This window comes from Terrapene carolina, unplaced genomic scaffold, assembly GCF_002925995.2.
Source record: "Terrapene carolina triunguis isolate 2854851 unplaced genomic scaffold, T_m_triunguis-2.0 Scaffold232, whole genome shotgun sequence".
Lineage (NCBI taxonomy): Eukaryota > Metazoa > Chordata > Testudines > Emydidae > Terrapene > Terrapene triunguis.
Window position 1 is genome coordinate 7,653,452 of NW_020664583.1, and position 13,783 is coordinate 7,667,234.

A 13,783-nucleotide genomic window follows, 5' to 3' on the forward strand; every position below is an offset into this window, starting at 1 on the left:
CCCCCCCCCCCCCCCCCCGCTCTCTTGTGATTTCACTCTCTGGTATTCTCAGAAATCATACCTCCTCTCATGCTCTTCAGTGCTGGTGTCGGGTCTGTTTTCCTGCTTCCAGGAGACTGGTGCCTGTGTTTACCCTTATCTCCCCAGGGGCAAGTGCACCAAAAAGCCTTGAGTATCTCCTGACTCTTTCCTCCCCGGAAGCATGAGGAAAGGCTGCTCCCCAATCCCATCCCATGGAAACCAGGGAAAGGGGTGGGTGAAGAACTACTTTCACCTACGTGGAAAGAGAGCAGGTTTTCTTGTTAGCTTTTCCCCTGAGGATCCAGGGGAAGGAGTTGCAGAGGTCTGTGTGTTCTCTCCTCCCCCACCCAACCAGTGACTTTGCTCAGGATTGTTGTCTCTTCTGACTGCTAGGTCAGTCTTCTGCAGCTACTCACAGGTCTGAACCAGCAGGGAACAGCACACAGACCTCTGTTTCTACAGTACTGAGGCTTCTCCCTTTCTCATCCCACTGCCCCACACCAGATTGTGCTTAGAGCATTGCAGGGCAGGGTCTGAATGGTGCTGTTACCCACAAAACCGTAAAATCCTTGAGAAAATACATAGAGGCAGCTGTTAAGTTCAAAGGCAAAACTGACATTCTAACCAGCCATTGTAGTGGTTTGGTAACCCCTCTTCACTATGGCACCACCTTGCAGTTCCAAACCATTTTGTAGGGTCTCTAACCTTTCTACATTGCAGTCACCAGTTCCTCAAGTACTGTTCAGGGTTGAGGGGGGAGAGGGGAAAGAGAGTTGAAAATGATCTGGATGCTGCTGGTTAATTGTTCTGTCTAAACCTTTTGCAGCTGTGTTTTAAAGTCTATTTCAGTATTGGGCTAGAAGTGGAACCAGCTTCCTCTCTGGCATGTTGGAGACTGTCTTGTTGGGCATCAGCACCGTGAATAAAAGGCCAGTTTGTAGTCAGGGCTGGTCGTAAGCAATCTCTGCATAAGAAGAGCGCTTAAGCTAGATTTTTTTCCCACTTGGAGTAGTGATGAGAAAATGGGCTTTCAGTACATGACCTGGCAATTGATCTTTACCTGCTTGTTAAAAACCTTATTTTTGCCACGCACATAATTGAGTAGTAATGATAAAGGCTCGAGGCATTTCCTGAGGAGGGCCTATTTCTGTACCATAGGCAATCAATACCAAGTGGGCATTGAGCCACAGAACCCCTGCGCCCAGTTTTCTGCGGCTGCTGCAGGGCAAGAAGGGGTGGAGAATGGGGAAGAATCTATAGGCTTCTTTGCAGGCATTGTCATCACTAGTTAGGTAAAAAGTTAATGGAGTTTATGGATGATAGATTTGTAGAATAAATAGTACAGTAATGGATTGATTTGAAAAGTTAGCTTCAATTGGTTAATATAAATATTTTCTTTGTTTTTTAAATAGTCTTGGAACCAAGTTGTATCCATATGTAACCATATGATTTTAACACAGTGGTGTTCTCACCCTCCATCCTCTTTATATTTGTTGCACTCGCTTCTTGCCTTTTGTCTGACATTCAAAATGTCAGCTCTCTGGGGTGGGGGGATTGCATTTTACCATGTGACTGTCAGAGCCAGATTTCCAATTAGGAACAGTAGGCATGTGCCTAGGGTTGCCTAAAAGTTAAAAGTGGGTTAAAAGTTTCATTTTTTACGGCAAAAACACGAAGGTCAGCTGTAGGTGGGGGAGGAGGGGAGGTGCAGCGCTGAAGATGCTGTGCCTAAGGGCGCATAAGGTGTAAATCCAGCCCTGCTGACTGTACAGTGCTTATGACATTGGAGCCCTGACTGAGACCTCTGGATATTGTATGTTCAGGGCATTTTTTTTTTTTTTTTTTTTAAATTTAGGCCCAGATCCTTAAAGGTATTCTAGGCTCTTAAAATCATTGAAATCAATTGAAGTTAGGAGTCTAAACACCTTTGAAGATCTGAGCCTTTAAAACCTAAAGAGAGAGGATTCTAACAATTACCCTAACTGTCTAACATACCAGATTATGAAGGTTGTTAAATAAACCACCTTTCTGACATTTTCATTAAAATTCTGTTATCTGGTAGCTCTTGTCTTCCTCACATCTGCAGCTGCTGCCCATGTTTTCCTAATAACAGTGTCACATGTACCTCTCTAATCGGCAGCAATTGCCAGAAATGTATAATAGCGTACATGCTTCCCTAATAGATGTCAGATGGGGTTTTTCTAAGCTGATGTGAAGCCTGGAGGACTTTGCTTTTCCTTCTGATGCTTTTCTGGCTTCTTATAAAGTAAATGAGTTTATCCAGGGCACATGACTGGAAAAGCTTTCCAAAGCAAGTCATATTCTAGTTTGAGACGTTCTTGACTGTAGATAAAAATGTGTGTGGTGGGAAGCCAGACAATCTGATTAGAACAAGGGCAAATTACATAAAAGGGAAAGGTTTCAGAGTGGTAGCCGTGTTAATCTGTATCAGCAAAAACAATGAGGAGTCCTTGTGGCACCTTAGGCCTGGTATACGCTGGGGGGGATCGATCTAAGTTACGCAACTTCAGCTATGTGAATAACGTATGTGAATAACATATGTGAATAACGTAGCTGAAGTCAGCGTACTTAGATTGACTTACCATGGTGTCTTCACCGCGGTGAGTCAACTCTGCCGCTCCCCTGACGACTCTGCCTGCGCCTCTCGCCGAGCTGGAGTATAGGAGTTGATGGGAGAGCGCTCGGGTCGATTTATCCGCGATAAATCGACCCCCACTGGATCGATCGCTGCCCGCCGATCCAGCTGGTAGTGTAGACATACCCTTAGAGACTAACAAATTTATTTGGGCATAAGCTTTTATGGGCTAAAATCCACTTCGTGAGATGCATGGAGTGAAAAATACAGTAAGCAGTATATTTTTTTCACTCCATGCATCTCATGAAGTGGATTTTAGCCCATAAAAGCTTATGCCCAAATAAATTTGTTAGTCTCTAAGGTGCCACAAGGACTCCTCCATTATAAAAGGGAAAGTATGTTAAATGTAGTTTTGAAAAACACCTCAAAAATGTGAAGCTAATAGGAAAAATTGCTCTGCTTTAATAATAATAATAATAAACTCTTCAAGCCACCATTTTATTTTATTTTTTTATTTATTTTTTTTAAATTTTCATGTGACCATTCTAGTGCATGAGAACCAGGAAGTGAAACTTGATGATAAAAGTGAAATTAATTATTTCTACTCCCCCAGTTGAATGAAGTGCAAAATATATAAATGGTGCAAATACATTGACTTTTGAATGATATGTGTTTTAATACTTGATGGTATTGCCAAAATAACTCTCACTGGTGCATTATATTCTCAAAAGCAGCTAGCTCTTTTTGGAGAGATTTTTTAAATATCTGTATATTAAATTCTCATGTGAAATAATTTAACTTTACATTGTCTTATTAGGAAGTCAAGTTACTTTGAATATTTTGCTTTCTTGAACTAGACAAAACAGTGAAGTGTCATCACTTGCAAAGAAAAATGAGGTGTTTGGTTTATATTCACATTCTTGTTTGTTCTCCCTCTCTTTGCAGGGAAATTTGTTTGATTTTCTAAGGCTAACAGGTTGGCGTGGGTCCAAAGTACTTTATTTCGGTGACCATCTGTACAGTGATCTTGCAGTAAGTAGAACCATGTCTGCTTCTGTTTAATACCAACACTGCTGATTTTTTTTTGGGGGGGGGGCTGCTGGAATTTAAGAAGGACTTAATTCTTGTCATAATTTTGTATCCTGTTTTTACTGAGATACCTTTGCATTGCTCAAGGTAGAACCCTCTGCTGTGGCTTTTTTAACTTAGTTTTCCTGTTTAACTGTGTTTTGGATTTAGTGGAATTACAATACTCCTATGAGAAAACAAAACCCTGTTGAACTGAATGGTGTGGCTGTGTGTAGGGAGAAGGTAGCAAGAGACCAAGTTTGTAGGAATTGCTCGGGTCAGTAGTTCTCAACCTTTCCAGACTACTGCACCCCTTTCAGGACTTTGATTTGTCTTGTGTACACCAAGTTTCACCTCACTTAAAAGCTACTTGATTACAAGATCAGACATAAAAACACAAGTGTCACAGCACTGTAGAACTGAAAAATTGCTGACTTTCTCATTTTTACCACATAATTATAAAATAAATCTATTGGGAATATAAATATTGTACTTGCTTTTCAGGGTGCCCGAGCCCCACCGCCCAGGACTGAAGCATGTAACTTTTAGCTTTGCAGGGCCAACTGTGGCATGGTGCCCCGGGCAATTGCCCTGCCTGCCACCCCCTAATGCTGGCCCTCACTTGCAACCCCCACCCTCCCCCCAACCTGTCCTGTGATGGTTGAGAAACACTGAATGAGGCAAATATCTAGATGAGTTGATGTATCCCCTGGAAGACCTCTGCATATCCCATGGGGTATGCGTACCCCTGTTTGAGAACCACTGGCTCAAGTGACAAAGTAGTGACTTCTGCATGGAATCTTTCCATCAGCAAATATTGGAGGACAAAGTGAGTAGAATGAAGCTATGATGTTACCACAGTGTTGAAGGAAAGAGAGCAGTGAAGGGAGATGGATGGGAAGATACAGTGGTGGTCTCCCTTTTCATGTTAATTGCTGCTTATGATTAGGGCTTTGTTGTCACAGAGGTCGTGGAAGTCACGGATTCTATGAGTTCCTGCAACTTCCGTGGCTTCTGCAGCGGCCGGTGTGGCTGACCCCAGGGCTGCCCAAGCAGCAGTCCCGGAGGTGGGGGGAGCAGCCGCCCAGCGGTTCCCAGCAGCGGTCCTGGGGCTGCTGGAACAGTGGCTGGCCCTCTGGGGCTGCCTCCGCCCCCACAGCGGCAGCAGAAGCAGCCGCTGAGCTCCTGGGCCTCAGCCTCTCTTCCCCCTCTCTCTCCCCTCCCCAGCTGTGACCTGTCAATGACTTTTACTAAAAATACCTGATTGAATCATAGCCTTACTTATGATTACCTTTCCTCAGTTGTTTTAGTATCCACACTATACTTATCTTAGCCTATCTTTTGTTGCAATACCATTGCCTACTGCCTATCTTATTCCTGACATTGACATAGATTCATAGATTCTAGGACTGGAAGGGACCTTGAGAGGTCATAGAGTCCAGTCCCCTGCCCTCATGGCAGGACCAAATACTGTATAGACCATCCCTGATAGACATTTATCTAACCTACTCTTAAATATCTCCAGAGATGGAGATTCCACAACCTCCCTAGGCAATTTATTCCAGTGTTTAACCACCCTGACAGTTAGGAACTTTTTCCTAATGTCCAACCTAAACCTCCCTTGCTGCAGTTTAAGCCCATTGCTTCTTGCTCTATCCTTAGAGGCTAAGATGAACAAGTTTTCTCGCTCCTCCTTCTTATGACACCCTTTTAGATACCTGAAAATTGCTATCATGTCCCCTCTCAGTCTTCTCTTTTCCAAACTAAACAAACCCAATGCTTTCAGCCTTCCTTCATAGGTCATGTTCTCAAGACCTTTAATCATTCTTGTTGCTCTTCTCTGGACCCTTTCCAATTTCTCCACATCTTTCTTGAAATGTGGTGCCCAGAACTGCACACAATACTCCAGTTGAGGCCTAACCAGCGCAGAGTAGAGCGGAAGAATGACTTCTCGTGTCTTGCTCACAACACACCTGTTAATGCATCCCAGAATCATGTTTGCTTTTTTTTGCAACAGTATCACACTGTTGACTCATATTTAGCTTGTGTTCCACTATAGATCCCTTTCTGCCGTACTCCTTCCTAGACAGTCTCTTTCCATTCTGTATGTGTGAAACTGATTGTTCCTTCCTAAGTGGAGCACTTTGCATTTGTCTTTATTAAACTTCATCCTTTTTACCTTAGACCATTTCTCCAATTTGTCCAGATCATTTTGAATTATGACCCTATCCTCCAAAGCAGTTGCAATCCCTCCCAGTTTGGTATCATCTGCAAACTTAATAAGCGTACTTTCTATGCCAATATCTAAGTTGTTGATGAAGATATTGAACAGAGCCGGCCCCAAAACAGACCCCTGTGGAACCCCACTTGTTATACCTTTCCAGCAGGATTGGGAACCATGAATAACTACTCTGAGTACAGTTATCCAGCCAGTTATGCACCCACCTTATAGTAGCCCTATCTAAGTTGTATTTGCCTAGTTTATTGATAAGAATATCCATGCGAGACTGTATCAAATGCCTTACTAATATCTAGGTATACCACATCCACTGCTTCTCCCTTATCCACAAGACTCGTTATCCTGTCAAAGAAAGCTATCAGATTGGTTTGACATGATTTGTTCTTTACAAATCCATGCTGGCTATTCCCTATCACAGGGGTAGGGAACCTATGGCACGTGTGCCGAAGGCGGCACGCGAGCTGATTTTCAGTGGCACTCACAGCACCCGGGTCCTGGCCACTGATCTGGGGGCCTCTGCATTTTAATTTAATTTTAAATGAAGCTTCTTAAACATTTTAAAAACCTTATTTACTTTACATACAACAATAGTTTAGTTATATATTAAAGACTTATAGAAAGAGACCTTCTAAAAACGTTAAAATGTATTACTGGCACGCGAAACCTTAAATCAGAGTGAATAAATGAAGACTCGGCACACCACTTCTGAAAGGTTGCCGACCCCTGCCCTATCACCTTACCACCTTCCAAGTGTTTGCAGATGATTTCCTTAATTACTTGCTCCATTATCTTCCCTGGCACAGGTCTGTAGTTTCCTGGGTTGTTTTTATTTCCCTTTTTATAGAAACAACATGCTTTCATATTGTTTGGCAGGTACTCATGTTATCGTTGAATTATGATTTTAGGTATCTGTGGTTTGTCACTGACGTTTTTCATAGATTATAAGGCCAGAAGGGACCACGTGATCATCTAATCTGACCTTCTGTATAACACAGGCCATAGGATTCCCCTGAACTAATTTCTGTTGGGTCTTGATTGAAAAATTCTCAGTGATGGAGAATCCACTGTTTCTCAGACTGCACTACTCACTGGGTTTTTATTATCTACTGTGTGGTTCATCTTCTCCAGTAACTAGGAAGGCATCATATCAAGTGGATAGTTTTGGCTATTGTGTCTGAGCTTCTAAGGCAATAAACTGCGAATACTGCAGTGCATGGATCATTGCATGGACAAAAAGCCCAAAGTGATGCCTTTATATTCTAATATGCATCCTAAATGTTAATGTCCAGCAGAGGTAGTGTGTGGTCAGTGAGTTTATATTCAGAAAAGCAATCTACTCAGCCGTTCTTGACTTTCTGCTGTGGCTCATTCTAACGTGGTTCCCTTTTAACCTGGCATTTTTTCAACCCAGTTGACTGTATTTTTTTCATAAGTATTGTTTCTAAGGTGCAAGGGGTCGTATGTTTTTTCCATGACCCGCAGGCAAGAGCAGAGTATTCTGCTTTTATAACACAGCAATCTTAAATGAATCCATGGTGTCAACAATTCCATGTCTGCTTCAGAAGACACCAATCATTTGTCTAAACAAATCTTTAAAGTCTTCCCTTTCTAAAAAAGATCTTGCCAATTGTTACCCTATTTCCAGTTTACTGATGGCCCTTGAGGCTTATCTCAGTGAAATATACATCTGTGTATAGATGAGACCCTTCCCCCACCGCCTTTTTTTTTTTTTTTTTTTTTTTTTTTTTTTTTTAATAAACGCAGCTAAAAATTAGCTCTATCTTTAACCTGGTCATACAACTGAGACTGCAATGGGGGCAAGGACTTATTTGGCTTTGTCTGCTGTCTTCTGACTTGGTGTCTGTTAGAACCCAAATGTTTTTCATCACTTAAATCTATTGCTTGTCTCTTATTTATTTATTTTTTTAAATTGTATTTGAACCTGGGGAAATCTGGTTAGCATCTCGGGTTGAAGTTCCAAGCTCAGTGGCTTTATTTTCAACAATGTTCATCTGCTCCTGTTCCAGTACAGCTGTTGGACTCCTCAAAAGTCCCCTTTTGAGTGCTGTGCTTTTCAGTGTTGACTGGGAATGTTTCCCCTTAGGCACCGCTGTGTTCTACATCACTGTACTATACCTTTAAAATCTCCCCTCCTCCACTGCCACACACAAGGGGTGGAGATTTATTTATTCACCTACTCGCCCCGCTAGCAGGAACATCCCTCAGGATTCACTCAGAAAGCTTGGTGATGATATGCTCTGAAAGGCACACTCCGTTATTCCCTGCGTCTATGTGTCAGGGGTGCTTTATGGAACGCTCTACCCCTGGCATTAAAGAATGGTGATGTAGCCCTGCAGTCTAATGCAGAACTTGATTGCTTGGTCTTCTAGCTCACAGAACAAGGTATGTGTGTGGAGGAGGGACCCGAGTGTGTCATATAAGAGCCCTCATCTCTGAACCAATTTAACTGTCCCGATTTTGGAAGAGATGAGCAGAGACCTGTATTTCCCCTGCCCTACAGGAAGCTGAGGGCACCATTACAGTGATGCTCCAGACCCTGTGAACCAGTATTTTCCATAGGATAAAAACACTGCTAACAGTCAAGCCAATGACACTAAATGGAGCATAGCTGCTATTCTGAAAACTCTAGTACTGTTCCTCAAAAACCACTTTTACACCTGACGGTGTTGTAAGATAAGTGTAAAATTCTGGGTTGCTTTCTAGGACTTGATGCTGCGTCATGGCTGGAGGACAGGAGCCATTGTACCAGAACTGGAACCTGAAATCCGGATCATTAATACAGAGCAGTACATGCACTCGCTGACTTGGCAACAGGCACTCACAGGGCTGCTGGAGAGAATGCAGGTAGGTTGGAGCAGAGCCAGGCTAATGAGTCTAACTAGTCTTCACCTCTCAGAACTAGGATTTAGATTTTTGGCTTGGGTCAGATTGCATTTGATCTCCTTGTGCCCCTGTAGACTTGGACCATTCTGATACAACTGCTGCACGGCTTAGTATTACTACTTGTCTATGCTCCAGTTAAGTCCCGGACTAGAATAGCAGTGGTGTTTACGAATAAGAACTTTTAAGCTAGTATGGCAGAGGTGGAGTTGCTGGTAGCATACCTTTTTAATGAGGAAATACAATTCCTTCTACATACTAGGTCTGGTTGTACATAGGGATGGGTGTCTACTACGCTGGCAGGTGAATAACATATCCTCCATAATATATTCCACATCCTGCTGGTCTCATGGCAACCTGTAGTTCTAATTAACCATCTCTAACCCCTTCTCCAGTATCCTTTCTGCAATTATAAAAGTGAGTGGGAGGGCTAACTATTAGAAGAATGTTACTCTGATTTGTGAAATAAAACAGACTGGAAGCAGCTTTCCTGTCTGTCACTAAGCTTTCAGTAACACTAATTAAATAAATGATGGCACTTTTCATAAGATGATGCTAGTCCTAAAATCAAATTCCTGCTAATGTAATTTTTAAATCAGTGTAGGTCATAGATTCCTCCGCAGAGCTCAAACATGGTTTTGCATGTTAGCTGTTAACTTGCTAAGCATGACTAAGAGAGCAGTGGATGAACACTTACCTTTTGTCTCTGAAGACGTGAATTTCAGTCTGGCTTAGAGTCTCAATAGGGGACTAGGGAAAATGAGTTTGAGATGCACAAGGCAATTTAATGTCAAAGAAATTCATAGGTGTCAAAACTGATTGGAGGAAGATTGCCCTATGCATGTGCTATGGCAACATCAAGCCACGGCTGTTATTGCTTCCCTCTTTAGTTACCTAAACTCCTTCATAAATATAAGACAAAAACCCCACACTGTATGACTTAACAGATGTTTTCGTGAGGATCTTTTGTATCCTCCACAGACGTTAATATGCTATAAGCAACCAACACTCTCTGCTAGGCAGTGTTGGGGGATTAACCAGTGACTTGTGGTTTACTCTCTAAACCAAGCCGTGCATAGTCGTGGTGCATCTCCCAGAGCACAAAGAGTAAAAGCAGGGAATTTGGCGGATTTACAGCCTGTCTCACAATTTCTTTTTTTTCTTAGTCACCGACACTTTAATTTTCTTCTTACTGTTGGCAATTGTAAGAAGTTGCTGAGCTCCAAGGGCCATAGACAGATACCTGGCACCTAAGTTGATAGTGGCACTATCACCTTAAGAAAAAGGATTTGAGAAAAGTCAGTGTTTAGATTTAACTCTTTTTACTGGGCTTTTTTGTTCTAGATGTATCAAGATGCAGAATCAAAGCAGGTGCTGCTGGAATGGATGCAAGAGCGTCAGGAAATTAGGTGACTCAGTGTATCTAAATCTGAGAGTGCTTTAAGATGAACATGCAAACTTCCCTTCCTCCCAGAATAGTCCTGTGGAAACTTGTAAATATGCTCCTATGAATGTAGATATCTTGAAATCAAGGGTTGGATCTCCAGTGTCTAATTAGTTTCTGATGATTGTAGCTAGTGAAGCAGTGCAACTTCTAAAAGTGAAGCTGGGCTGAGTTCTGTCCTTTATTCGGAGATGTGTTGTAAGATATTTCTCTGTGAAATCTCATAGAATTTTTAAGCTAGCTACACAGCTATTTTTTCAGAGTGCAGAAAGTATTGTCATTACTCCTGCATTCATTCCACTGATGCAACCACTTAAATGACAGATTACACTCCAGATTGTTTTCATTGCTATCTATATTTTTCCATCCAAAGAAGCTGATAGGCAAATCCTTACTCACATGAGTAAGTGTTGTAGGCTCTTAAATGCTTAGGCTTTCATCTTCCTTGTTCACTTCAAGAGCTTGGCGCCTACTCACTGTTTACTTAGATGAAACTAGGCATCTTGAACAAACTTGTTTCAATTCAGCCCTGATGGGTCATGATAACAGTAAAGTTTAAGCAATATAGATGCATAAATTCCTCCTACAGGGCAGGACTCATGTGGCAGGCATGTAATGACTTGGCAGTAGCTATCAAACCATTGTCTTCATTCTCCCGAAGAGGAAATCTTAGCCCTTGCTGCTTACGTTTACTAGGTCCATTTAGTACCATCGCTTCTGGGTAATCTTCAATCAAGGTTAGACTCCAGTAGTAATCTCTTGCTGTCTTTTCTATCACAGCATAGCCCATAAGGAAAGTTCCTGCCCTGGTGATTTTGGTACCCTGAAATTTTAAAGCCTTGTGCAAAATATGTTTCCAAGGACTGAATTGTCAAATTAGTTACAAAACCTCGGTTAACAATTTCTCTAAATGTTGGCCCGTGCAAACCAAGTCCTCTCCTTTCAGGTCCCTTACGAAGAACTTATTCAATCCTCAGTTCGGGAGCATCTTCCGAACCTTCCACAACCCAACCTACTTCTCTCGGAGACTGATCCGGTTCTCTGATATCTACATGGCATCCATCAGCTGCCTGCTGAACTATGATGTGAACTTCACCTTTTTCCCCCGGCGCACCCCTCTGCAGCACGAGGCGCCCCTCTGGATGGATCAGCTCTGCACGGGTTGTATGAAGACCCCCTTCCTGGAGGAGATGGTGCACATCCGATGAAGGGAAAGTATGTGAGCTGAAGTTTACAGTGATGTAGTGCTAGAATTGTTTGTACAAAGGGTCAGGCTGTTTGGCCATGGATTGCCTATTGCTAAAGATGATTTTAACACGGGTGTGGGTGTGAGTTGTGTGTTGTCCCTGACCGTCCCTGAACCTTGCCTTCCAGCACTTCCAAATATCTACCTTGCTAACAAATTGGTGCTTAAGTTAAATGGAAGGAAGATATGATTTGACTATTTTATCTAGCAAAGCATTCTCAGAGTTGGTTAGGTAGAAGTAAAACAATCACAGCAAGCTGCATTTCATGACCCCTTTAAAATTTTTAAAACTCCATCTTCAGCCCCTGCCCAAATTCTGGCCCAAATCATCTTCTAATATGGGTAGCTGAAATTAGGTAACTGCAGTTAGGCACCTTAGCTAGAAGTGGCCTGATTCTCAGAAGTGCTAAGCAAACCCACCTCTCTTCTCTTCCATAAATTTAAAGGTTTATTCAGCACCTCTGAAAGCTGATTTTAGGCAACTTAACTTTTGAATGTTTTGGTCTCTGAATATAGAGGCTTTTTTTCTTCACTTGTTATAGAAACAGTTCAAAAGCTAAGATCTTGACACACACTGCTTAGAAGGTGCATTTTTGCAGCCTTTGATATTAAAATAATGCATTTGCCATGTCTTTGAGGATTGTTTTGAAAAGCATGGAAGCTAAATTATAATGGATTTTAAATCTTTGATTATGTCCTAGTCTTAAATATATTTAAGTCAACACTTAAACTTTAACACTGAAAAGTATTGCCTTGAAAAATCAATTAAAACACTACCTTAAGTGATGTAGTTTTGTTTTACAGTAAAAAGCTTAGAGCTCATATCTTCTCAATAAGATGAGCAATGCCTTTGTATTTGCACAAATTGGGCCTTATTCTGAAGTCATGGGCTGGTGTGAAGTTACACCACCCCCAATGTAAAACTGAGATTAGAATAAGGCCTGTTTGTATTCTTGACTCAAGGCTGTTCCTACAGCTGTGGAAGAGATTATTCTGATTCAGTAGCAAGAAGGGGGGTGGGGGGGAAAGCAACAAAGGATAAATTGTGATCAGGCATGGAGAAGTAGGTGAATCTGGTTTCATTTTTTGAAAAATATATTTAACAAGTGTTGTTGACAATGGATGGGGATTACTTTATGCCAAATGTCTTTGGGTAGGAGACAGTGATTTCTAGCTATAGCTCTGCCTCGGCTTCTGTTTAGTACAAGTTTAGAGTATCTGTGTAACTGAAGGGTTGGAGCCATAGGAGTTATAAAGGGCCAACCACAGCAGAGAAGCATAACTCCTGTGCTGCTGCTTTGACTGAGTACTTTGCACACACCATACCACTTACTCTTCTGCATACTGCCAGGAATCTTACTACTGCTCTTTCAAGTAGTTGAAAATATTATGACAAGGTTGAAAGCACTGAGAGCTGCTCCTAGATGGGGATGCTATTAATAATAATCCTCCCTCCACCTATCTCAGGTCAAAGCTGGCCCATAATTCAGCTGTGTCAAGTCTATACAACCTAAAACCATATGGAAATGTTACATTGAAACCCGTGTTTTAAAACATTCCTCTGGAATGTTTACACCCCAAACATAACAGTGTGCTAACCCATGAAAACCTGTCTAAAGCTGAGAGAAATAAAATTCTTTTCTGGTTTAATCTTAAAATAAATGACAGTAGTATCACCACAGAGTTGAAATTTCATTTCAAGCGTTGTACGATCTAACATGAAGGATGCAGTCAGTTTACAGCCTTGCAGTTGTCAAAGGAGTTTCTAAACACAGAAAGCAGTAACATCTGACTGAAGTTTATATAGCCATAAAACAAACTTATTAGCATAAATATCCCTACTCCCCATTAAATCTACAACACTCTCTTTTTCTGCCTGTCAATAGAAATTTTTGAGCGATGCTTAAAATCAGGGCATGCTGTTTTATTTCCACTTAGAGACACTCCAGCTTAGGGACTGAGTGGGAGAAGCAATTAAGTAGCTAACTGCTTTTCTGAAGAAAAGGCATAGAGACTATTTTAAGCTTTTTCTGCAGCCCGGCATCATCTCCCACAAGTCTGGTGTACAGCCCCCAGCGGCAGTTTAGAACTGCAAGGCTGTGGCTGGAGGTCCCAGTCTGGGCTCCCATCTTTTTCTTTTTTTTCCCCTCTTACCTGCCTTTCTCCTTCCCTGCTCTGGGACTGAGCGGGGTTGGGGGTGGGTTTGCAACCATAGAAGCTTCTGCTGCATCACCTCCAAGCTCACACTTCTGCCTCTCTTCTGGAAGG

At 42.0% G+C, this 13,783-nt stretch overlaps 1 protein-coding gene across 2 annotated transcripts in view; it reads left to right on the forward strand.

The window, feature by feature from the left end:
* NT5DC2 (5'-nucleotidase domain containing 2) overlaps positions 1 to 12,540 on the forward strand; it is a 71,480-nt gene extending 58,940 nt beyond the window's left edge. For both annotated transcript variants that reach the window (XM_026656715.2, XM_026656714.2), the window contains exons 11-14: positions 3,563 to 3,649; positions 8,649 to 8,789; positions 10,170 to 10,234; positions 11,216 to 12,540. In XM_026656715.2, coding sequence (XP_026512500.1) covers positions 3,563 to 3,649; positions 8,649 to 8,789; positions 10,170 to 10,234; positions 11,216 to 11,477 — 555 coding nt within the window. In that variant the 3' untranslated portion in view covers positions 11,478 to 12,540. The remainder of the gene's footprint in view (positions 1 to 3,562; positions 3,650 to 8,648; positions 8,790 to 10,169; positions 10,235 to 11,215) is intronic.
* Positions 12,541 to 13,783: the final 1,243 nt, after the last annotated feature.